At 41.8% G+C, this 26,910-nt stretch overlaps 1 protein-coding gene across 3 annotated transcripts in view; it reads left to right on the top strand.

Moving 5' to 3' along the window:
• The window catches only part of nrcama (neuronal cell adhesion molecule a), a 50,277-nt gene that overhangs the window by 6,804 nt on the left and 16,563 nt on the right, over nt 1–26,910 (top strand). For 2 of the 3 annotated variants that reach the window (XM_068586869.1, XM_068586868.1), the window contains exons 2-6: nt 14,731–14,781; nt 24,984–25,154; nt 25,725–25,742; nt 26,091–26,196; nt 26,715–26,908. In XM_068586869.1, coding sequence (XP_068442970.1) covers nt 25,046–25,154; nt 25,725–25,742; nt 26,091–26,196; nt 26,715–26,908 — 427 coding nt within the window. In that variant the 5' untranslated portion in view covers nt 14,731–14,781; nt 24,984–25,045. The remainder of the gene's footprint in view (nt 1–14,730; nt 14,782–24,983; nt 25,155–25,724; nt 25,743–26,090; nt 26,197–26,714; nt 26,909–26,910) is intronic. The other variant, XM_068586870.1, reaches the window with a different exon arrangement.

The following is a 26,910-nucleotide window of genomic DNA, read 5'->3' as shown; positions in this document are numbered from 1 at the left end:
TCATCGGCAGTTAGTAATTGTAACTGCCGATATTTGAATTCATCACCATGGCAACCTCTGACATGAGGGCAGTTCAACAGACACACAGACACTTACACACGCACACACACACAGGACTTCTCTCTCTGTCTCCCTCCCTCCCTTTCTCTATCTGTTCATATATATATTCCACTATTTTCATATCTATTCAGCTGTTTTGTTGTTTTCAAATATATTCAGCTTTTTTAAGCTTTATTCAACAATATTTCACTATGTTCAGTATTTAGATGATGCAGTTTTCCTTTCAACTTTTCCAATTATACATTTAAACAACAAGGATTTTCAACAGTTCAGTTTAATGCTTTTGGGCTTCAACACTTTTCATCAGGTAGTTTTCTGTATATGTTCATATATCTTCCACTATTTTCATACATATTCAGCTGTTTTATTCAGTTGTTTTGTTATTTTCAAATATATTCAGCTTTTTTAAAGCTTTTTTAAGCTTTATTCAACAATATTTCACTATGTTCAGTATTTAGATGATGCAGTTTTCCTTTCAACTTTTCCAATTATACATTTAAACAAGAAGGATTTTCAACAGTTCAGTTTAATGCTTTTGGGCTTCAACACTTTTCATCAGGTAGTTTTCTTTACATGTTCATATATATTCCACTATTTTCATATATATTCACCTGTTTTGATAAATATTCCACTTTTTTCATATATATTCAGCTGTTTTCATATATATTCAGCTTTAAGCTTTTTTAAAGCTTTATTCAACTATATTTCACTATTTTCAGCTACATTCAGCAATTTCTTTCAAATATTTCAGCTCTATGCTTCAGCTTTTTGCATTCCAACGCATTTTCCACAGGAAATGCAATTTCTAGTTATGTATTGCTTTTTAAGGTGTTTCATTGGCCCGAAGCCGACACCTACACAGGGCCCCTGATGCTCCCCGTCGCAAGACTCGGTTCAATTCTGGTGTCATTACTACACCCCAGGAGGCATTTGTATTATATCTATATTTGCTGCTCACATATTGTTCTGACACATTTTACCATGTGTATTGATAAATATCTCTCTGTTATTTAGCAAAAGTCGCTCTAAGCAGCATTGGTGGATTCTAGTCTTTTAGTGCAGCGGTCCCCAACCTTTATTGCGCCACGGACCGTTTTTTGTCTACGACAATATTTTCACAGACCGGCCTTCACACTGTGCGCTATATATGATGTAATAGAATGATTCGACCGGCATAAAAACAAATAAAGTGCATAATAATAATATTCACCTTCACGCCGATTTAGTGGGAACCCTGAGCTTGTTTCTCTGCTGCGAGCCAGTCCCACCGGCTCGTAGCAGAGATACGTTACCTCAACAATGGGAGACATTGTTGAGGTAACGTATCACGTGACCTCTTGACATGTGTAAAGAGGTACAGACGGATATCCGGTCATTTTTCAAAATAAAACTTGCTTGATTTTTTTTCTTCAAAAAATATGAATTCTTTCCGTGCGGCCCGGTACCAAGGTACCCACGGATCGGTGCAGGGCTGCGGCCCGGTGGTTGGAGTCTGCTGTTCTAGGGACATACAGGGGAACTCCCGAGTAGTCAGCCTGGCCTCAGTGGTTCAGGCGACACTTTTTATTGAGCATCTGCTAATCGTCCGTTTGTGCGTGGTGTGGGAAAAAGCGTCTCCAGTTTCAACGTGTCCTCGATCTTACTCGTCTGACCCCCTTAGAGAAGGCCTTTTCGGAGGCCAGCCTGTCTTCGATGAGAGCCCTCGGGTCGCACTGAAAGAATTTCTTTGTAGGAAAATAAACTGTCCATTGAGGCGATGAGGACGGAGAACAGAAGCAGTTCTCAGAGCAAAAAAAGTCATCTATCAGTTTCAGATGCGTCTGCTAACTGATAAACCAATTAAAGGCGGGCAGATCCTCGTCTTTATGGGCCTTGAAGAGAGATAAGGACTTGTGGAATATCTGCCTTGTTTATTCCAACTCCAGATGCCCACACTGTGTGGTGCAGCGTCGAGGGAAACCTCCACATGACACACATGTATTTACAGTGCTGCTCCAGGGAATTATGATGACATTTTTAATGGGTTATATAAAGAGCTGAAATGTAATGTACAGGCATTGCGTGTGTACTGAGAAGATAGGCCAGACTGTGACATTGTATAACACACAACTGCCATGGCGGATTAGGAGATGCTAAATATATCCATCACAGGAAAGGGTAAGTAATAATATAATATACATATACATATATATATATATATATATATATATATATATATATATATATATATATATATATATATATATATATATATATATATATGCTTTTGCATCTGCAATATAAATGAGTGAGATGCAATTTTAAGCCCCTGCTCCACCTACACCATGTGTCGTGAGCCAAACGTAGTTTATAGGTGTGTGACAGCCAAACTGGAACTACTATAAAATACTGAAAAATGTGAGTAAACAGAAGTTAATTGATTTAAGAAGCAGTGTGATGATGAGTGCTCTTTACCAATTTGAATGCACATTCAGCGAAGAGTAGACTAGAAGACTACAGTCCACAAATGCTGCTGAGAGCAACTTTTGCTAAATAATGGATGGATACGCATGGTAAAATGTGCCAAAATATATTACCAGGCAACAGGCCCTGATGCAGCTCAGGCTGTTTATTCTATGACTTATTATAAAACCAAGTCATTTCCTGTTTGTTCCTGCTCAGCATCATTCGATGCCACTGGATGTCGGCCCATCAAAGTCAATGGCGTTTCACATTAGTGGTAACGCCCCACCCTGCCACTCTCTCCTCTCTTTCACGACCTCTTTCACCCCTAAAACTGCTGAGCGGACAGTTTTTTTGGGGGCAGCCAGATACTCTGCTATTGTCCTACCGGAGCCCGGCTGCTGTTGTAGCACTTTAGCTTATTACTGTTGGATGTGAGATATATGGGCGAACCGCACATCATTTGAAGCTGTAGATACCAGCTTAGCACGAAACAAACGTTCAGTGGCTGGTGCTGATCAAAAAGGAGGAACAGATTGTTCTCCCGGTGTTTGATCCGTGGGGAAGAGATAACCCTGATGTCCCTGCACAGACTGCTGAGACACACAGTGATGATACTCACACAGCCAGACTTCATTCAGAGACACCACATAACTAAAGGGATACAGAGACGTCAGGGTCTGATAGGATACAATGACTGAAGCTGCTGCCTGTCTTTCACTATGAATAGTTTTAGTTGCTAAATACTTTTCTGGCACAGTTGCGACACTACACCTGATCATGAATCAACTCAAAAAGCAGGGTTTCATTCAGTACTTTAAGCATTAAGGTACTCCGCCTAAAGACTGTATATCTTCATCTTTTTATACAACATTATGTGTGATTATAAGCTCTGCTGTCTTTTAGTCAAACCCATTGATCACCAGGAAGCAGGAACATCTTTTTTTCAATTTGTAATGCCAAATGAACAGTCTCCCTTACAAGATACATTCTGCTTAACCTTGTGTTTTAATACTAGAGCGGTTTCCTCTCAGATTTTTTGCACTAGTGCAGATAATTAACAGTTTTAATGACTTGGCTGCGAGCCAGTTGCCATAGTTTTGGCAAGACAGCCATATGATTTATAGATGAATCTCTGATGTCTTTTTGTCCCCTTTCTTGTGGAAAGGCATGGCAAATTGAATGAAATTGTTTGTATGTGTGACACGTTGCACCCATTATAATATCCTAGATTACTTTATTTAAATAAAACAATTAATACACCTCGATTATTTTCCACTTGGGCCCGGGGTAACAAGCTGTAAACACAACACTGACGTAGTAACACCTGTATAGAGATGTTAATATGGCGAACGTTTTAGCAAACACTGGTGAAATGCTGAGTCAGGTGATGATCTCTTTTGGTTTGTCACTGATTCATTCACATTTCATACTTCACGTTGCCATATGATCCATTGCTGTTATAGAAATATGTATTTAAAGAGCTTTAATAACAGTTTGCAAGCCTAATAAACTTACCGTGTCATAAGTATTAACCAAATTCTTCACTTGGGAAACGTCATGGGCACAAGGTTGCGCTGCCTTTTTAAAAATCACGCTATCTAATGTGACATTTGAACACATCCACCACATCCTTGAAATCATCATCACGTCCATGCCTGGGAGTGCTGCACACGGCTCTGCACTATAAGCTGCACTAGCTTTTTTCTCCCTCAGCGTCCTCCTTGCATTTTCCCACCATAGACACACTGCTGGTATTGACCCTCAACCCACTCCATCTCTTTTCCAATCTCCGCTCTGATCCATGACTCACAAAGCCCATTTAACCTTTACCCAGCGCATGGTTGCTACCCCACTGGCTGCACGCAGCAAGTTTTACAAGTGTTTTTTTTTTTCTGCTATAGTTTTATGTAATTGTCGGGGAATATAGCCATTGGCTGTCTGTGTGCTGTTGACGTTTTGTTCTTTTTTAACTGGAGGCAGTCCATGTTTGTCACTATGACTTTACCCCTTAACCTCTGACATAATGTAGTTAGGTACTATGCCAGTAAATATAGAAGAGAATAAACAGAAGAGAAGACATAGGCTCAAAGACCACTGGTATTGATGACCACAATGTGTCCTTTCTAAAGCACAGGAAACCCCTTTCACTTTGTTATATGTTCATTCAAGCCAGTCCTCCATTACGGCTGTGTGATATATTACCTGCAAGTTATTCACTCTACAAAAGACCCATTAATAAGCGGAAGAGATGCTACTTTCTTAAAAGGGTATCGCATGCTTTTCCCACGCTGGTCTCCTGCACATAAACACTCGCATAACTAGGTAGCACCAGCTATCGGGTGTTCAGGGAGTGTCCCACAACTATTGGATGAACCGTCACTTATGTGACCTACTGAAATAACTGTTTTATTTAAACGTCTTGTAAATCTCTCCATTGGTTTATTAATGCACACATTAATACTGAGAAGCTACAGCTGGATGCTATTCTAATGCGTTTTGCGGCTGCCCAACCACATTACCTCCCTATCTAATCATACATCAATCTTCTCAGAGAAGGATGAGTCACGGAAGACCTGACTGATGCGTGTATGCCTTTTGTTTGACAAGACAATCAAGATAATATAATACAGCACACTTCTTTTTGTGCTTAGAAGAATGCTCACAATGTAGACCATTTGCTTCATAAATGCTGTAGTAGTGACCAGCCGGCTCTCTCAGGAATGAGAAAGTCATCCTTGTCTTCAACTCTGCCTTTTTTTTTTTTTATGCATGAAGTGATTTTTTTTTACAGGTCACAGATAATCAAATATGAATGTTTGCTGGCTTCCTTCAGCAACATTAACAATGAATAAATAAAAGTGTCTTCTATTTTCAGATGTTTTATAGCAAACCTCATCAAATGATTGATATATATATATATAATAATCAGTATATTTGACAATGAAAATAGTCTTTGGTTGCAGCCATATTGTCTTTTGGTCCATTATGCCTCAGTTATTCTGTGTTTGGCATACTAATATTTGAGCCTTATTGTCTCGCCACATTTATTTTACAGTATTTTAAAGAGGATGAAGAAAAATTCAGGTGGCAACTACAAAGCCTCCTACTGTACATAACGACAACTTATAATGTCTCAGACATTGAATTATCACCGTCTTCTGAGTGTGCTGCAAGCTTCTAAGGAAGACAGATTATAAGTAAATAATTTATATCCCCTCACATATGAACACACCAAAACAATATTTTTGCTAGAAGCCCTGCAACTGCTTTGGTGTATCAAAGCCAGGCCTCAAAATACTATACCGAGTGATGAATTATTGAGCGCTTTGCCGCTCTTGTCACTTGTAATCACAATCCCACATGTAGTAGGGTCGAATTTGGGATGATTGGGGATGCGCTGTCCTTATTCTGTCCGTTAAACGGAAGAGGGATACTGTCTCAAAATCAGGTTTAGGATTTGTTTGTTGTAGTTCCGTCCACTGTTTCTTTTTACTTTCACCTTTTAGTGATTTGGACTATACTATGACACTATTACCCGAGACTGGAGTCTAGGGCCAAGACCAACACCAGAGCATCCCCATTAACACATGTTGATTAATGGTGTGTATCAGGTATCACAGATCCATAGGTGTCAGCTCATGGGGTTGTGTTGACAATGAGATTATTGATCGCGGGATTAGGCATGGCGACCCGGAGGGCATCGCTGTTGTTGAAAGCAGAAGCCTCTGGTTTTAGACAGCTGTGTGATCTTTCACCAGCTCATTAACACGGACTGCAGTGGGTTAACTCTGTTCATCTCGCTTCGCCAATGGACCAGCAGTCAGATGGGCATTTTGTTAGCTGGAGACGAACGATTTTCATGCATCGATCGCGTTTCTTTTTGCTTTTCTCTACTTCATCGGGCGAAGCAAAGCAACACAATAAACCAAGTGAGACAATGATGATCCACTTCAATGAACATTTAAATAATCATTCTCTCAAAATGTATATACTCCTCAAACAAGGCGAGTTAACATAAGAGGCAGCATCTGTTTTTAAGAGTACCAAAGTGCTGACTGTGGCTCTTTCAAAGCTCGGTCCATGCTGTCTGGCTCCACAGCACCGGCCCACAGGCCCGTACAGCCCTGTGGGCAGCAGAGAATGGCCTCTGCCTGCGCGTACGTGTGCAACGAGAGATTAAGTGATAGCAAGCTGCTCGTGTCTGCGACTTTGGTAGATCCATCTCTGAGCTTTACGCACATGTGAACCTTCAGTTATTCATGTCTGCACTGAGGCATACATGTGCCTTTTCTTGCTTTTACAGTCTACAGGACGAACAGATCTTTTTCTATGCCTGAGGCACATTTACTCTGCACGTCTGGGCCTCGCTGAAACGGGGAAATAATGTTGTTCTGTATCTCTACTATGTGCTCCTCAGAACATCCATATCGCCGTTTAACCTTATGGTAACATTATGCTGGTATAGCTCGAGGAATACAAACCAATGACTTTTACGGTAATAGAAATAAACAGCATGCTTAAAAGCAGGGTGATGGAATAATAGAAACAGTGGGGCTTTACAATGTACCAGAGGTGAAAAGTATTGTAATCAAACATGTGTTAGAGGATCTAGTTTTCAGGCTTTTGATGTTGTTTTTTAAGTGATTGAAAATCAATCAAATGGCAAATGTCAAATGACTCAAGCATTGCTCCTCAGTTCCAACATTAGTGTAAAGCAATAAGTTTAATTGGGCACTTACAGAGGCTTTTCTCAATGGATTGTCTTTGTCAGATATCTTTATTATTATTGCAAACCCGCAACTGGTTGAGCCTCTCAGATTGGTATCTGTGGCGTGTTTTGTTCACTGGATTTGACTGCAGCTCAATGTTGTTTCATTGGAAATTTGTTTAAAGAAAATCAGTGAAAACATGCAATGCAAATACAGTCCGTTGGGGCGTGGGTTCATGTTCATGTCTGTGTAGATCCGTGGATATGAATTGCGACATACAGATGCACCTGTGTTCAATTCATGCTCCGGGGATCATGCGCACCACAGCAAGGAAGCAACAACATCTGAACCATGGCAGCATCCAAATAAACCCCACCAAGCTCTTTCTTTTCTGTTGCTGGTCCTGAATCATGGCTGTCTCGTGTTCAGAATGGCCTCAGGAACATTTGCATGTGGCTTCTGATGCTTTTTTAAGGCCAACTAAATCAAGCTCCATAGCTCTCAATTAACAAAGTTAAAAGCTCGGGAGGAGAAAGCCATGCAACTGGCTGGTGAGTGTTTATTTGACCTGAAGGGACATAAAGAAATACAACACTTAGAAATACTCCCCCAAAAAAAGCAAAGCACACAAGTACGTTGATTCAGCGAATGTGAGAGCTCTGTCTAGTGGTGCATACTGCTGCTGTTTGGGTCCTTTTCCAGAAGTGGACTGTTAATATCAAGTCCAGCTGGTGAAGTGTGTTTGTAGAGATTTCACATTCAATCTCGTGGAACTGCTTGAGTGAAGTGTAATTAGTCACATTGTGTTGTCACGTGCTGCTCCAATCACGAACACTCTACATATTACCGCTTCACCGTGCCCAAACTGTATATAATATATATATATATATATATATATATATATATATATATATATATATATATATATATATATATATATATATATATATATTTATATATATTTATATATAAACACAAACATCCCTCTTTATGCATTATTATTATATTATTATTATTATTAAAGCTGCAGAAGATGCAGTATGGTACCCCGAATCTGTTTAAACTCAGTTTTATGGCCTTGTTTGTTCTCACATGTTTCTGAAATGTGTTTTATATATATATATATATATATATATATATATATATATATATATATATATATATATATATATATATATATATATATATATATATTCTTTTTTTTTTCACAATGGGGAAAAACAATGGTATCAGACCATCTCTAATGTTTGATGTGCTGTCAGGAGGACATGCCTGATCCATACCTACATTTACATACACACATAAACCACGGTTTAAGGCATACTAGAACATTTAAAGCAAAGATAAAAAACACCATAGTGCCTTGATATGTTCTAAAAATAGCATATTCAGTCATCGCCTACCACCGCTCATTTCCAGTTTTGATCTTCCTTCAAAGAGTCCACTGTCGCACGATTGCTGCAGGGTATACCGATCGCACAGCGGTCACATGCTTTGTTTGTGTGGTGTGAGACTCGCAGAAGAGTGAAACGTGTGCATGGTTGTTGTTTTTTTGTATACTCAAGCTACAATGTGGCATCACTCTCCACGCAGAATTGAATCATTTAAAAAAAAGAAAAAAAAGAGAGTTTCCATTTACAGTAATCTCACATGGTTACAGCTTTACTGCCAAACAGAATGCAGCCAGTGTGATTTCTAGGCCTCACTGTCGCGGTAAGCCCTTGTGGGGTGTCTGAGCAGCCTTTGTGTTCACTTGTCGCTTCCTCGTCACAGCTTCAAGCCTGAGAACAAGGTTTTTGTGAAGGAGTCCTAAATTAATGCGATCACATGAAGAAATCCATCTCCATTGGTGCTGCTAATATTAGGAGTCTTCTTCTTCTTCTTCTTCCTTTTTCTTCTTCCTTTTTCTTCCCTGTGTTCGGTTGAAGTTATGCAGTCAATATTAGACGTCTCCCAGGCATCTTTGAGGTCTATACCCTTCGCTGTTTGCCCTCCCAGCCCCTTTGTTCCGCACTCTCATCTCCACATTTCCATTTCTCATTGCCCTCCACTTATTTTCACACTACATCTGTCTCCATCTTTGTCTTTCCCTCGGCTCCCCATTGTGTTGTTCCTTCAGATAAGATGGGCTCGAGGGTGCCGGCTGCATGGGCATTTTCCCAACGTGTTTCTGACATGTCATGTCACCGATGGCCTCGCTCTGTTCTGTTAAGCACTCTGGGCGTTATTCTGCTCCACTCTCTCCATGGAGATGCGGCCTCTCAGATCTTGATAGAGCTGGTTTATTTTGTAATATTGGCCACTATGCGGTCTTTTTTGTGAGAAACGAACAAAGGAAATACTCTAAAACAATCAATAATTGATAAGCATGCATAATATTTTATTTTTACATCAATTTCTCACATACTATGTGTTTATAGCTGCCTGTCTTTCCCCGTCTCCTCTCACACACTGATCATCTTGATTGTTTACAGTGTCCGTACATGCAAAATGCCCACAAGGCCAAATACTGCAGTGTGTTTCATTATAATGGATGATATTAGGTATATTGTTTACATTAACCCTTTAAAGCCCTGGGCTGTTTTGTTAAGCTTCATATTATTCTGCAATTATGGCTTTGGGGAAGTCCCATTATTTATAAAGCTAAGTGTAGATTTATTCAAGACTATCTCAAAATATGTATCATATGCCCATACATACAATTGATATGCTGAAATAATTCTTCCTCACCTTACTAGCTGTGAACTCACAGGAGATATAGACAGTATGTCAGATGTTAAGGAACTGATGCAGTTGTATGGACTTCGGTCATAATTATTTTCATGATTACACCTGTGCCATTTCCTACTGTGACATGTCAAATAATGCATAATAAGGCATAATGTTTTCAAAGAAAGAGGCCAGTAGTTGGATTTGACAGGATAACAATAAGTGGAACAAAGTATTTTAATAATACATAAGTAAAGCCTTCAGAAACCCTGCATTAGCATAGAAATCAAACTCTACGGCTGGCCTCTCTCTCACTGTGACGGATTCAATGGAGTAAAGCATCCTATGGTGAGATATTTCATCTGCCCAACTGCCGTCTTCATTTACAAATCTTCTTTTTCTCCAGTCCATTCCTTCGTCTGTTGCTCCAGACCTCCCACTCTTCTGTTCGTCCCCGTCATTGTCATGTTTCTTCTCGCTTTCATCCACTCTCGCGGTTGGGCCTGTAAACTGACTCTGATGATTGGATCCAATCCCCAGAGAGCTCCCACACCTGGACACTTTTACAATATTCTCCCCTTCAGCTGCAGACGCTTACAGCAGAGGATCAGCATGCTGCTTCCGACTGTTCCTTGATCTTGATTTATCCTACAAGCTCTCACCATCTCTGTGTGTATGCACGGCTTCCTTGATGACTCCATTGTGTTTTGTGGAGTGGGAACAGTGGGGATGGGAGGGTTGTCCCTTTAACCTCGAGAGGGAAGGGGAAAAAAAACTTTCAGGCGGCAGTAAATCTCTCTGATTAAACCAGCTCCCTCTGTCTGCCTTTTTGTGTGAGACTAAACTGTCATCTGAAGGGTGCTCTCAGACTGTGAAAATAAAATAAAAAACCTTCAAATAGCCATGGAAACCAACCCCCCTCTCAGTCTCTATGTCCACCACACACATTGCAAGGGAATGTGTGCGTTTAAACTCTTTAGTTGAGATTTCAAAAGCAGCCGTAAAGGCCATCCTGACACGGGCTTGTGGCATTTTTCAATCTAGCCTCACCTCAAAAAAGATCATCCTACACATGTTATACTTTAGTTTGTGCACACTCTAAAATGCACCCCCGTACTTTGGGGTCCCAAAGAAAATGTCATTGCAACTGTTAAAGCTTGCAATGAAGCGACCAGATCCAACGCGTCCTCCCAACTCGCCAAATACGGCTGCTTGGCCACTGGCCCGATTCGCTTCAAACTATGACACTCTTCATACGCTTCTAGTGTCCGTTTTGCACGTGTCAATTTCCACTCGTTAAATGCACGCACACCGTCTTTTCAAAATACACTTCTGTGTTAACAGGAAATCACTTGATTGAGTGGAGGAAAAGATTTGGGTTAGAATAAGAACGTTTCTCCACCCGTGGGATTTAGTAAATGGTGCGTTGTTTACATACGACACAACGTCACGGTGCACTAAACCCAATCTGGCAACAATATTAATTAGGTCATTTGTCATTTTCTTTGACTATTGGTACATGTCGACAGATGTACATTGGCGTTATCCCAAGGCCTACACCGCAATCTCATCCCACACAGATGGTACGTCTGATACGCGATGAACAGATGACCTCGAGGCTCCAGACAGTCTGCCCAGGTGCGACTGCTTCCAGAGCCGACTACCAAGTCACCGCGGCATGTCTCACAAGCGTAATGCGCTTTGCATTGCGTTGCTTGGCAATGTGACGAACCTTTTTTTTGTTGTTTTGCCTATCTTAAAAGTGAAAGCCAGTGGCCACTGCCGGTAACCTCTTCCCTTTGCCGCTGCCATACATTTGTTTAAAGAAGCAAATGTGTGTTTTCTGCTGTTTGCACTCGCCAGCTCCAAGGCAACCACCGTCTGGAACGAGTTCTCAGGAGTGAGACAGTCTGCCTTCATTCATGGCAGCCTGGGCACTGGGCTCAAAGCAATACAGATGATGTGACATTATTTCCCTCTGTCATTGGTGGGAGAGAATAGCCAGAGGAATAAGGACGGAGTTACATTGCTCCAAGTGTACAGTTAACAGAAGGGAAACATTCCTGTTTAAAGGCATTTACCTTAATGATTGCATTTAAACCATCCAAAATGAAGAAAATCCTTCTGCATAGTGTTCGCAGTGTCGTGCTACTTATAGTAATATCAACCCTTGAATATGTTCGGCACATTTTTCTTCCCTAAGTGGATCGCGAGCAACTTGGAATTACATTTTGGTCCCTAATAGTCATTTCAAACCACATTCAAAGTCTGCTCCATGGCTTCCTAAGGATGTCCATTGACCCGCTAATGGGGTCTAGTGGATTTACCAGTTAGTGTGTATGTGTTATTCTGTAGGATCAGATGAAGGTAAAAGTGTGTGTGGAGGCCAGGCAGTCAGTGCGTGTAGTAAATGTGTATTTTTGGGCAGCTGCTGCTGTCGCTGATTGCTGAGGCCCCCAGTCTAGGGGATTACGGCGCACACACACACACACACACACACACACACACACGGATATGGCACACGTGCACCCACATTTCTATTCATGCCTGGGGTCAGTTATTCTATCACAGTCTGCAACCCCGCCCACACACACACACACACACACACACACACACACACACACACACACACACACTGAAACATTCAGACACATCCAGCATACTGGTTCCCAGTGGATCCATAAACTCGTGCAGCTAATTGAAACAGGCGGTAGATAGTAAATCAGACGGGCTTTGGGACAAACGGCTTTAGGAACCAGAGATCTCACTGTAGTTGGTTCCATGACATTCAGAGACACGCTGGCCTTTATCTCCAGGGAATGTTTAAGTATTCACAGAGCTTACGCTTCACATCCACACTGTTGTCAGAGATATTTTAGTTCTTTACTGAAGATAAAGTGAACGACTCTAATCTTATTTGCTTCATGGATTCTTCTGAAGGCTCAAACTGATTCAGAATATTTACTCGACACTATTCTGTGTCGTCAGGTTGCTCCTCTCTGTTCCTGGCTGGCCAATAAAGTTTGTTCGAAATAGAGTCGGTCTGCTAAGTTTGGATCTATTACATCAAAATGTATTAAATGCGAATTTTCATCTTCACAGTTTGCCTTTTTGCACAGATTAAACAAACAAGATATAATGCGTACAATTGTAATTTGGTTTCCAGCCTTTAGTCAAAGCGTACCAGCTCCTCCCTGCGGCTTGCAGAGTGGCATCAATCCCAATGTTTAGCCGGCTTCAAGGAAGCAAATATGCACATTTCCTTTCAAAAGGAAATGTGCATCTTTTCCGTCATATGGTCCGTCTCTCTTTTCGTTTCCATGGCAATGTGCTAGTGCTTGGTGTCAGGCCTGCTAGCTCTCCTCTCTCTCTCTCTTTCTTCTCCCCCCCCCCCTCCCCCCCGCCCTTTGCGCTCTGATGATGAAGCGCTTTTAGATTTGCTCGTTAATAATGCACGTTTCTTATTCCCAGACGCCCTTCATTTTTTCATGTTTTCTCTCTCTCTCTCTCTCTCTCTCTCTCTCTCTCTCTCTCTCTCTCTCTCGCTCTCTCTCTATCACTTTCTCGTTCTCTTTCTCTATCTCCCCCATCATCCCCGCTCTGCCTCTTTTGCCGGGGATTTCTGATGTCACGGCGCGTCCCTGTCTCCGTTCATTACCGTCTATCTCATCTGCCTTTGCTCTCTCTGGTCTCAGGTCGGCTCGGTTCAATTTGTTTCGGTTCAGTCCTCATTATTAAATTCATTCAATTCCACTTGGTACATTTGCACTTTCAGGTAAACTTGAGGTTCAGTTTGACTCAAATGTGCTGATGTGAGACGTTAACAGATTATTTCCCCGTTCGCCTCTCGCTTTCGACATCCGTGTGTTTCCATGGCAGCGGCTACTCACCCATGTCATCGTGGGGAGTTCAAAGACCCCTCCCCTCCTCTTTTTTTTACATTAACCGATGAGTTCAAATAGCTCGACCTCGGCTCATTAGTGGCGACTCACATAATCCAGGGGTCTTTCTCCTCCGAGCTAACTGCACTTGTAATGGCCTCACCTTTAAATGGGCGGCCGTTCTTTGTCTGCCACATTTGTTTTGCTAATGTGAGATGAATGGACAGACCCTCTGGAGATTGTGCTAATGCATTCATGGTCACGAAGGGAGGCCGGTTTGCACTTATTTCATTTGTGCGTGTGCCCCGCTGGAGGTAAAGGTAATAAACATGACTGGAGACATTTTGGTTATTGATTGAAGGTCCTTGTGTTCGGCTGGCTACCCTGGAGAGCTGGGAGGATGTGCTCATGTGTTCATGTGGCGCTGTGTGGCGTCTACTGATGAATGGATTCATGTCTGTTAGCTTTGACAATCACATATGTCTCTTTGTCCCAATTATATTTTGCTCACTACATGTGGCTGCAGCCAAGGACTTCTGTTCTCTATTAAGAGCTTTAAATGTTGCATCTTTGTACCAACACTCATTACATTTTCTTTAATTGAAGTGCTCGTTGATTTGATGATCCTGATGAGGTTATGAGAGGAAGCCGATCCAGTTTACATGAATGTAAACTGCGCAGGTCTTTAACCTCTGTAGTAATTTGGCAAATTAGTTGTCATTAAGAACACATCAGTTCTACATCACTAGAGACAACGTGGTAATAGTTGCAGTAAGACATTTTTTACAATTGTACACAGTATGCAGTATAACATTGTGCAATCTGGGGTTCTGAGTGTACACGGTTATAGAACTGGATAGTCCAATGTGAAGGGATTTTCTTATAATGGCACATTAATGGCTGTGGTCTCCTTCTCATTGTTGCAGGTTTGAACCACCTCCTGGAGAAAAGCAGCGGCTGAGAGCAAATCTTCACAGGTAAGTCCGATATGGCCAGTGAATATTCTTTCTCTTGTGTCTCATGTGTCTTTGCCGATTGCATATCCGGCTCTGTGCATGTGTCGCAGTGATGTGAGCTGTTGTGCTCCTGAAATGATCACTGCACTGTTTGCTTATGCATAAGGTGGATGTGCATTATACAGTGTGACTGTCACTGACATCACTACACACAAATGTGTGATTGGAAGAACACTGGGTAGGCATTTCATCCCTTTTTCTCACCATGGCTGTACTTGAAATAAGAAAGGTCAGTTATCATGGCAGTGTTGAGACGTGACTGATGAATAGCCGTTTGCAGTATCGGTGTCTGCAGGTCTTAACTTAGCAAAGTGCCGTAGCTTGTTGCAACCTCCCTGTCGCTGTTATACTAAGTGTGTTGTTTATGTTTTAGGCCTGCTTTCTCTCAGTACATTCATTCAGATGCAAAAAATAAACTTGTGAAGGAAGTGAAATAATATTAATGAGTACAGAAGATGTGGACTCACTTTGGGCTCATGATTAAAAACAAGTTTGGTTAGCCGAAGACTTTAAGATCAATACTTTCAGTAGTGATCAGTCAACTTGCTGTCAAAACACACTGCTTTGGAATACAATGAAAGTTCAACAACTTGAGCCGACAGCCAAACAGGAGAGAGGACAAAATGAATACCCAGCATTTATCCGGGACTGTGTTTAAAGGCTACTGGAAAAATGGAAGTCGCAGGTGACACGCTGACACTCCTGGTGTCACCTGCTGACACATGACACACTCATGTGCACACACGGCGCACACAAACATAGAGCGTGCACAGATGCTATTGAACACACTCAGGCATGAATAAATTAAGAAAAAAAAACTGGAAATTCTATTTCTAGAAATAAATATGCTCCAAAATTAGACCTCAGTGATACACACAATGGATTTTGATGAGGAATAGTGAGTGTAAACGTCACACATAACGGGCCTGCAGCGCACAGCATGCTACATCTGCCCCGTGGAAAACCCATCATACATATTTGTCAGTAGGGAGCTACGTCTTAGTAAGTGGAGCAGGCGCTGCAGCGCAGTATTACATAACACACCACTACAATGTTTCCAGCTCTCATTTCCACCACTGCTACCTGAATAGCCCCGTGAGAGCTCTCGACGATATTTCACTGATCCATAATTTTAACAGTGAGTCATTAGCAGCGCCGTTTATTCAACAGAGAAGTGATTTGAATTCAGTTATTGGAGCTTGTGATAATGGATCGCCTCTCCTCATCCAGTCTTTGCCCTCCTTCAGCTTCCTCTCTCCTCCTCCATCCCTATCTATATGAGTAATCCTGATGAACAGATGGGCGGAGGAGAAAAAAATAGGGGCATGCCAGCTTGTTGCGTTGCCATAACGTGTCGATCAGTCCCCTCCCCCGTTCCCATCCCCGCCTGCACCTGTCTCTCCTATGAACAATTCAGCCTGATCTACTCCAACCCCCTCACACAGTCTCTCCTTTATCAATCTAGACTTGTATTTCTACAACAAGCCTCGATCATGCGCTACCTTTCACCACCACCCACAGCTACTGGCCAGATTGACAAACACAAAGCATCAGCAATTTTGGTACTCCATGAGGACAGACTTTAATGGAGCTGTTTTAAATGTTCTGGACTTGAATATAGCAGCTAAACAACTATTTGCGATGTCGTGGAGTAATGACTACCTGAGCAGAGAATGAAGTTGCTCTCACTCGGTGTGTGTTTTCATTCGAGTTTCTGCTTGCTTTGTTAACCTAGCCGGGCTAGCCGCGGGTGCTTTTAGTGCATGTATATGAGTGTGTCCCACTCATATGCAGTGATGACGGTGTTCAGATCAACAGTGTTGTTCACGGAAGTGAAGCGCTCATCCTCCGGTTCCCCGTTTGGTAAACACTGTAAGCTGTGTCAGCACTTTTGCCATTGTGTTGGCACTTTTAGCGCTTTTAGCCACCAAGAGCTGTTAGCCAGCAGCTTGAGAAGCAATCTAAATGCGCCAATCTCGTATCTGGCACCTTGTAAATTTCTTTCCCTCCAACAGGCCCTAAGAATAGTAACATTGGTATACTGAATGTCCCATACATTGCTTTTGAAAGATGTGATGAGGACTTCAGAATTGGATCGGGCCTCTATATGGAAAAGATGTGTAGAAACGTTAGCCATAAAGATATAACAGTCTTGCCCCGAAGGACACACAAACACAAATGCACATAGACATGCACAGTAACTCATGTCGTAGTAAACTCAGCCACGTACCAAGGCCACGTGCATCTATGTGCTCATCAATACCTCTTACCTAGCAATAGCAGCCAGGAATACCAATGAGACTTGGCTTGTTTACAAGCCTAGTTGGATTTATGTGGCCACCGCCACAGCGTCACATTGTATTAGAATGGGAAGGACTATTGATTTTAGGTCCTTTTTTTTATTTTGTGCATGGTTTGCCCTTCAGCTACACATTTTTTTATGTGTTACATATCACTGCTGAAAATCATCTGAAACCTACTGTACTTGCTATATATTGTAATATACCAGGTCTAGCTAGATGTCAATGCTATTACAGCCATTGGTTTCTGCCTTGGTTTCAATTAACAAGGGTGTACTTATTAAACTCTGGCACTGGATCACTGGCCTTTCGTATTGCTCAAGTCAGAGTCATCTGCTCTATTATCCGTTGATGTAGGGGAAATTATATGATTTTTTTAATAGTATTTATGCAACAAATGTTTCCACACCCCGGCCTGGGCGGGGTACGGATACTGGTCTGGCAGGTCCTTCTGTGTGGAGTTTGCGTGGATAAGTGGTTTGGATAATGGACAGATGGATGGATGTTTTCACACCCAGTTCTCAGTTTCCAAATGATGAATGCGTGGCTATATTGACAATACAATTATGGGACACTAGATTCTATCTGTAACTGTAATTCCATACACAAAATTGTACATACCACTCAAACACAACCACGCACACATGTAGTGAGCATGGCATAGCCCACAGCTTTTGATGAGATGACCGAAGACAGACACACATACACACACGCTCACGCACACATGGGCACGTACCCAACACCTAACCAAGCCCTCGGCAGCCAACAAACCGCTCCATACGCCTCCCAAATGTGTGCAAAATTGTCCCAATATCACGGCACTATAATTGGATGTCAGATGAGGCAAATTTTAATGGCAGATATCAGTAATGACTTGTGATCAGCTACACATGGATGGGTCTGGTGCTTTGTTTTTGAGAAATTACCATTTTTCAAAACCATTCCAGTTTAATCCAGATTAATTTGAATTTATATTGAATGTCCATTGTTTATCTTTTAGAAAAATACAAATCCTTTCTTTGTATTTTGAGTTTAGAAATAGGTTACTTAAGAGTGAGCTTTTAAAACAAAATCATTTTGTGTAAGCATGCAATGCTTTATTAGGTGCGGGGTGTGACCTTGTCAGTGAAGTATCCTTCCCATTTGTCACCTTTTCAGAGCGAATCATTCGGTCACCTCAATGTGCCCAGAGCTAAATGATTATTATTCGGTTCGTGGAAAAGGCACGACTGCTCACATTTCAAGAAGGGAACAGGAAATGACCATAAAATACGTCTTAGATTATTCATATCAGGGGTTTAAGAGTGCTGGGGGTTGCATGGGAACTCACTGCAGCAGGGTTAAGTTATTTATAGGAGGAGGGCCCATCAGATCCTCAGCTCTTAATCTTAGGTTGTCGCTATCACCAGAGACTCTAGTCTGGGTAGTTCTAGATTATACTGTTAATCTATTGAATTACACAAGATGACACTATGGAGATATATAAATTTTACTTTTACTACTCTTGTTCTCTGCAAGATGTTCTTGTGGTTTTGCAACACAAGCAACATAAGCTTTTCTTTTATTGCACATCGTCAAATGTAGAAATACATTTGTGTTTTGAGCCTGTACTGTTCCAACACCATATAAAACACCCCAAGTTTTAAAATTATATTTAGTTTTTTGCATTCGCTTTTGCAGACGAGCCTGGGTTCAAAACAAAAACCTTCTCACCGCGTATTCAAGGATTTTATTTTCATTATGTGCCCTCTTCGTATGTGTGTATATGCTATGCCCGCTTGAAGTGTGGGCATATTCTTTTAATGCACCCCTGCCATTTCAGCGTTATCCCAGTGGTAAACAACATGGAGGACAATGGCTCTCCCATGGGGTGGTTGTGGAGTTGCGGATGGTGATGGGTGGGGGCATGCTGACCATCAGCACTTCACAAAGCCTCAGAGAAAAATAGGCGCCGGGGGAATCTGCGGATGTTGCTAGAAAAACTGACCCCAAAAAGGAAAGGCCCTCTGTGTGTATGTGCGCACGTGCAAAAAGATGAGATAGTTTGTACCGATTAGGTGGCTGTGTGTAGTGCTGTGGGTAATTTGGGGACTTTTGGAGACAAAGAGACTGTCCTTTCACTGCAAAGAAGTGGTGTTAGTGTAGTGAAAGCTCCTCTTAAAATAACTTCCAGTGTAGCGGACAGTTTCCGATGAAGTCGGAAACTGTTCTCAAATTGACAGATATAGTGACAAGGAGTGATAGCAGGTTGGGTTTTTCTCCTGAGGGTCAACTGCATTCTTCATGTGTTTACAGAAAGGACTGGTATGTCGGCATGTTTTTGTCTCTCATGGTGTTCAATACGTCTCTGTCTCGAATTTAATGGCTTTGCTGTACATTTTGCATTCCTACTTTACAGACTAGAGGTGTGTTCAAGCCCCAACCTTAGCATGTTTTTTTTATTATACGTATATATTCGATTAAAGCTGCTATAGTCAAATATTTGGATCACGTGCCTACTTTTATGTGAAAGAGGTTAGAGATTGGTTAAGCTCACTGAGGTATTACTAGACTCTGCTGTTCTGCTAAGTTCTACGGAGCTTTATTCTTTTTTTTATTGGTGGTAACTTCAACTTCACTGTCGTGGTTCTCTCTCACAGCTCACATCAGGTCATTTTTAACAACAGCAGCAAAAAACTCTAATGGTGGGCATCAAATTACCGTTAAACTTAACAAGCAACAGGTGGACATAGTCGAGCGTTTAGCAGTAAAAAAACCCAGATATTTTCCGAGAAATTGCCGGGGAACCAATTCAAAGCTAAAAGAAAACTTTCAAGAATTACTTACCACCAACCAAAGCCGTTCTCTTTAGTCTCTAAAAGATAGCAGCATATATATATATATATATATATATATATATATATATATATATATATATATATATATATATATATATATATATATATATATATATAAAGAAAATATGTGCTGTAAATATTCAAGCACCCACTAGTACTCTTATTCTAGTGACCTGGTTACCGGAGACACTCAGACTGTACGGAGGCCATTGCAGTTCAGGTTAGTCTGGTTAGTGTGTGATGATGCATGTGCTGAACGTCTACCCAGAGGAGGCAGATTTCAGCCTATAAGGCCACAGCTGATGTTAGTTTTAATTTCTTTTTAGAGGATAAGTTTTACTTTACAAGCGGCCATTGTGGCATCAGTGTGTTTATTGTCTGTGTAAGTTGTCTGTGTACCATCCACTCCATCTCGTATGGCTGTTAGCGGTCCGACTTGGAGTCTGTTGGTTTAGAAATGTCTCTGTCACTGGAATCCGATGTGACTGCATATGACTGTGTTTTCACTCCCCTCCCCGGTCGCCTCCCCCCTCATCTGTCTCGTCAGCCTGTCATGCCTCAGTGTGACTGAAGGCTGCGGAGTGACCAACTTAGCACATTGCTTCAGGCCTGGCAAACTGAGAGGCAGGAAGACTGCTGGCTTTATGTCAGCACGCTACACGCCGTTCTTTGTAGTTTGGGAATTGTTCGTTCTGGTTATGTGTTGAATATCCAATATATGTAGAGTCCTTCTCATGTTTACGGAAGATATCCAGTCACTGCTTTTAGAGAAAGCACATAGCAGGTATTTTTTTGGGGCTTGAAAAAACGGAGCTCAACACAAATGGCTGAATGGACATGTTGGTTTTAATCGTTATTAGATAACCTCTCCAACAAGTCAGCATGTTACCAAAGGGCCAAGGCAAGAGTTGCAATATCGAAGATGCAAGGCATTGCTCATACTCGGTTTAAAAAAACAGGTTGTTTTACAGGAATAATGCAACATTTTGGGATATAATATGCTCACTTGCATTCTTGCCGGGAGTTGGATAAGAGGATCGATACCGCTCTTATATCTGTACAGTAAACATGAAGCTTCTGCCAGCAGCCGGTTAGTTTAGCTCGGTATGAAGACTGGAAACAGGATGAAACAGCTATTGTTTCAGTCAAAGGGAAACACATTTGAATGACATTTGCTTAACATAAGTATTCCCTAAAAATGTAACATTATGACACAATGTCATTTTTAAACTTTCAAATGTAAAGAGCAGCTGTGTGTGTGAGATTAGAAAAGTATTTTTGGTTAAATTAAATGAACAAATACATTTATGTGGGTAAAATACATTGCATTCCTGGAAGGCCAATATTTACAAAAAGACACTTCCATCATTTAAACAACTGACAGTTTGATCTGCAGCCATTCAGTATCAATATAACCTCTTATGAAGTGCTCAGCTGAGAACACAAGCACAACGCAACAGAGGAAATGGATCCAGGTTACTGAAAGTCTATATGTGGTGGGAATGGGAACAGAAAGTGGATTAAATCAAAAGCGTAGCTGCTGTTCGTCCTCACCACTGAATTATATTTTCAGAAGCACTTATATAAGGGTCGCGTGGCGGAGCTTTATGGCGCTCTGTATGGGAGCAAGAAACATTGACTCATCCATTAATGAAGACTCCCAGTATATCATTGCACACTACCACTGTTGAGCTTGAAAGACGTCATCTTATGGGACAATGTGTGAGTATAGGGGTTCCCTTTCTAGGGCAGAGATGAAGGATTGGCTAGTTGCCATTATCGTCCATTAAAATGTCCTTTTTAAAACATTTACTAAACACATTCCTGTTCAATGTAACATTGAGACCTCAATGAAGCCATTTGGGTTTGACAACCAGTCGACGCCGCATGGATGACAAAAAATAGAAAATGACGTGGAAAGAAGACAGGAAGTGAAAGAAAGATAGAGACGAGGATAGAGCAGAGCCGGAGGGCGGCTCTGTGACCTCTGGGCTTTGTCCACTGAGTCAGAGAAGAGAGGGAACGAGGAGGATGAGAGGTGACCTGCCCACTCGCCAAAGAGTCATCCCACTCATCCTTCTGTGAGTCCTCTTTGTTATCATCTTTATGTTTTTCTGTGACCTGTGAGGAATTAAACAATGGTAAATGATTATTACCCACTTATCTTAAGGATGGATGTTCAGCTGTATATGTTTGTAAGTCTTTTATTGGATAATATTACCTCCAGAGAAATGTCTTCCACCACACAGTACAGCTTGGTGATGGAGCCTTTTTTTCTTATTGAGAAATTTCTTCAACAGGCTTGTCCTCTTCACTTAAAAAGGTCAAAAGTCCAGTTTTATGGCGCATGATCATGCTAATCCAAGGATGTAAGGAATTATTTATGTGAATGTCCATGCAATTTATGGCAGTTATCACTAGGTGACATTCTAGCTGTTTAAATATGGAGATGTTGACATTTGGCACCTTATTTTATCTATGTGTCTGCTTCCTGTTTGTGCCCGTGCTTGGGGGAATCATCTGTGTTGTCGACTGATTTTTTTATTTCTTTTTTGTTTCACCCCCAGGCAGATAATCTCTCACTGCCTCTCTGGAGTTGTGACCCAGGTCAGGCTAAAAAACAGACAGACAGTTATATTTCCATGTTGGGGTTTTCTTTTTTTGAAGGAACGTGGTACAAAGGCTGAGACAAACTAGCTTGGGGCTGTCCAATGATAAAAAAATCATATCACTTCTAAAGCCCTCTTTTTATATAATCACTTGTGTCTTTTGTTTTATGAAAAACAAAAAGGAACTAAAGTGTATCGGCATATTGACCTAAATTAATAACTAACTTGTTTTAAAGGTCATATATTTTTTTGCAATTTAAATTTGTGTTGTTGTTTACAAACCAATGATTTAAACTCAAAGAAAAAAAACTCTTCAATATTTATGTAGTCCTCAAAAATCCAGGATTGATCGGGCTTTGCTTCAAAAGCACAAGACGGGGAAAGCAATTGATGCTGCATTTCATTTTTCACACATTCCCCATCACACTCTTCCCTCAGGCTATATCATTTTGCTTTCCCATTCCTCCCCATCCTCTGTAATGTTTTGAACGTCTTCATCAGTATTGAACATTCATCAATTTCCATCATCCATCTCCCGTTTTCTTTTTTGTCACTCGATACTTTAGTCAAAAAGCACTGCCTAATATATGGGTGTCGCTGTGGGGGAGGCCCTCTCTGGTGCAGCAGAATAGAGCATTGTTGTAATTAATCTTAAAATGGCCTATTACATTTGCATGATATCACATTGCTTTTTTCACAATAACATTAGAAGATTTAGCATGCATGGCCTGCATTTAATGCATTAAGTGCAAAATATTGTGCTGCTCTCTCTCTCCATCTCCCTCTCTCTCTCTGTCTCTTTCTCTCTCTCCCTGTTGTCTTCCCTCTCGATTAACTAGTGAGAGTAATATCCAATAGGACGTGTCGGCGTAATTAGCTGTGTCCTGGGGTTGTTTTACTCACACACTCTGCCGAGCTCAGCTAGATATAATCTGACGCACTACTCTGTGTGTGTGTGGGTGTGTTTGTGTGTGTGTGTGTGTGTGTGTGTGTGTGTGTGTGTGTGTGTGTGTGTGTGTTCCTTACCATGCTTGCCTTATGTCATTAGACAAGCTTCCTTTCCAGCAGAGTAGAGACGTACTGGACCGGAATCTAGCAGTAAGCTCAATAGTTTCACCTTCAGATGTCTCTGAAGACTTTAACCCCCTGTGTGTGTGTGTGTGTGTGTGTGTGTGTGTGTGTGTGTGTGTGTGTGTGCGTGTGTGTGTGTGTGTGTGTTTGTGTGTGTATCCACATATGTGTGTACCTATGCGCAAAGATGCATGTGCTAGTCATGAATAATGAAGACGTCAGGATGGACCGAACCATTTACCTGACAGCAGCACACTGCTCCACCTCGAAATCCATCTCGTGAGTTACTGTCACCCTTTGGCTACTGTGATTCAACCGGCTCATGCAATGGAAATAAATTAGTTTCGGCCAACACTTATAATGAACGTCTGGCCTGTCAAAACATAAAAAATGTGCAATGTGCATGTACGGAGACATTCATCACCCACATTATAGGCACAGCGGTGTCTTGATGCCATTGGTGCGGTGATATAAGACCAATTTGCCAATAAATCCTTCCCCGACTAATGTACACGTGACAGAGGATCAGGCGCTGCGAGACGGAGCACATAAAAATGGAAAAACAAACACAATTCTCTGCTCCCCATGGTGCAGTTTACAAGCGCCCTTTTAATGGCAACGCGGTTTATTGTGTTCTATGTGTTCCTGCTCGAACTGTGTCTCTTTCTTCTGGACCACGCTACACAATCTAGCGCTTTTGAGCTTGCACTCACGTGGAACTACATATGACACATACTGACAAGGACGCATTCACCGATGCGGTGGGTCCGTGCGTGCATGTGCCACGCCGTGTGCAGGGCTATGTATGCAGCAGAGTTGTGGTCGTTCAGGCCGAGCGCACTCACATCATGCCGTATGTGGTCGGGCAAACACGTGGAAGACGGGACATCTCAGCGGTGCACGAGGGACGTTCTGGTCATCAGTTATGACCGCGTATCTCTACAGAGAACACGTAAACATTTGAGTCTGTGTCTTATTTGTGAAATATAGGGTGTGTAAGATGCTGAAGTTGTTTAAGTTACAAATACTGTGTACAGTTTGTTTGGACTTTTCCTCCTGCCAAAGTCTTTCCGCTCGCAGGTTGGCAGGACGGCAGGCTACCCAGCAGACAAGCCACTTGTGATCTGTGACTTATAGACGCGAGTTTGGACGATGTACTTGCAAAGTAAACTTTCCATTCTGGTTCAGACTAAATATTCCGAGTGTACCCAAATCATTCATTTTTATGGACTTTCTTTGATATACATTGCACATGTTGAGACTTGATAGTCTAAATAAAACCAAAACACACTGTTTCATTGACCCATGTGCTAATCTGTTCTTTCTTCTTGTGCACCTCTCTGCAGTGTGGATCCAGAGTGTTGACCGGCCTGATCGCGTTGTTGAATCTGGACAAAGAGCTTTCATCATGACACACCCGACCATGGACAGGAACAGGAAGTGGGTGCCGGGCTTCGGTGCCGTGCTATTGATACTCTTGAGTCACATGACCTCAGCACTGGAGGTGCCTCTTGATCGTAAGTAGTGTCCCCAACACGTCATTGCCACATTCACTGTAATTACCACAATAGTAAATTCTGATTATTTCTTTTACCAACCATTACACTTGCCTCAACACTCGCATCAAGCTCTATGGAGAACTTTAATGGAAATCATATTGTGGTGCATAATGAAGGACATTACAGCTTCTATGGGCCACTAAAAGGGGTTTTAGAGCAGAAGTTTATTGGTTTTCCTCTTTGCATGTTTCAGCATGACATTACATTTGCGTCTTTTTGTTATGAAATGCAATTCTGAAAAACTCTGTCTCCCTTTTATATATCACACATCCCGTGTGACATTATATTGTCTTCAACTACTTTTCTTGCATTGCTTGCTCCTGCCTAATGAAACTGAAGCCATGGAAGTATTCACAAAAAAAAGGGAAATCCTATTTCGACTAAACTTCAGGCAGGCTCAATAACATGCTTAAAAGTACTTGAATGTGCAACAATTTCACCTGGACTTGTGACTTACTCCTTGCAAAAACTAACACCTTTCCTCAATATTCTATCACTGTGGTACGGCGTGTCACGCTGGACAAAAAGCTAAAGTACTGGAAGGATGTAAGTTGTTTAAAAGAAACTGCTGTGACTTTTAGTGTTGAGTTCTTGCACTTAAAAACATGCGTTTGTGTGTTCTAGCGACGTTAGATGTGCATGCAGTTGACTCAACGCTACTACTGTGTGAAGTGACTTGCTTGTTTTGGAGTGATGCTTGGTTTAATGTCACATCGTGGCGTGGTAAGACGCCATCACATCAGGTAGCAGTTTGCAGCCTCAAGATGGCGCTACGCCCGATTGTGTGAATGCTTCTTGCACGTTGCATGCCCACGCTCGATGCGGTACTTCAGTGTGCTATGATTATGTTTCCCTGTATGTGCCTGAACTATGGTTTTATTCATGTTCCTCCAGTGCCCCAACCCCCCACTATAACGCTACAGTCCCCGAAGGATTACATCTTTGATCCGCGGGAGAACATTGTCATCCACTGTGAGGCCAAGGGGAAGCCTCATCCCAGGTGAGACCATCACTCCTTCCATCCCATTGATGCTTGTTTATCCATCCCAGTAGCTTATTTCCCTGGTTGCTTCTCCAGTTAACGGACGGTGTGATTGAGGGACAAAAGCTTGTGAAACGATACAACCTGAGAGTTTCAGCAATTAAGAGAAAAACGATTTCCATTCACGGTTCTCTCTGTGTAATTCCAGATTGGTTTTCTGAGGGCAGCTTAACCTGGAACAGTGTCGTAATATAAATCGGCATAGCAACTGTTGTCATAGAGAGTTGAGAAACACACCTGGCAGGGGGAATTAAACACAGTTTGGATTTCCCACCTGCCCCTCAATCAAGTTAGAATCCGCCAAACTCCCTCAGACGAAAATCTGTGATTACAATCAGTCTGCATGAACGGCCCGCAATGCATCTGTGGCGATTAGAACAAACAAGCTAAAACTGTGTCATTTCCTCACTTTTGTGTTTCCTTGCGGCGCCTAACCTCGCAATTCGAGTGACAGTTATCGTTCCTGTCGATCCTAGCTTTTCGTGGACGAGAAACGGGACTCACTTTGATGTCGAGAAAGACTCCAAAGTCCTGATGAAGCCCGGTTCAGGAACTCTTGTCATTGACATCAGCGGGGAGAAGGCCGAGGCCTATGAGGGAACGTATCAGTGTACGGCACACAATGAGCACGGCACCGCCGTGTCCAACAGCATTGTCATCAGACAGTCCAGT

The sequence above is a fragment of the Clinocottus analis genome, unplaced genomic scaffold, assembly GCF_023055335.1.
Source record: "Clinocottus analis isolate CAN_PGR_092001 unplaced genomic scaffold, fCliAna1.0.p SCAF_20, whole genome shotgun sequence".
Taxonomy (NCBI): domain Eukaryota; kingdom Metazoa; phylum Chordata; class Actinopteri; order Perciformes; family Cottidae; genus Clinocottus; species Clinocottus analis.
The sequence above is the reverse complement of the archived record's forward strand: the minus strand, read 5'-3'. Positions and strand labels throughout refer to the sequence as shown.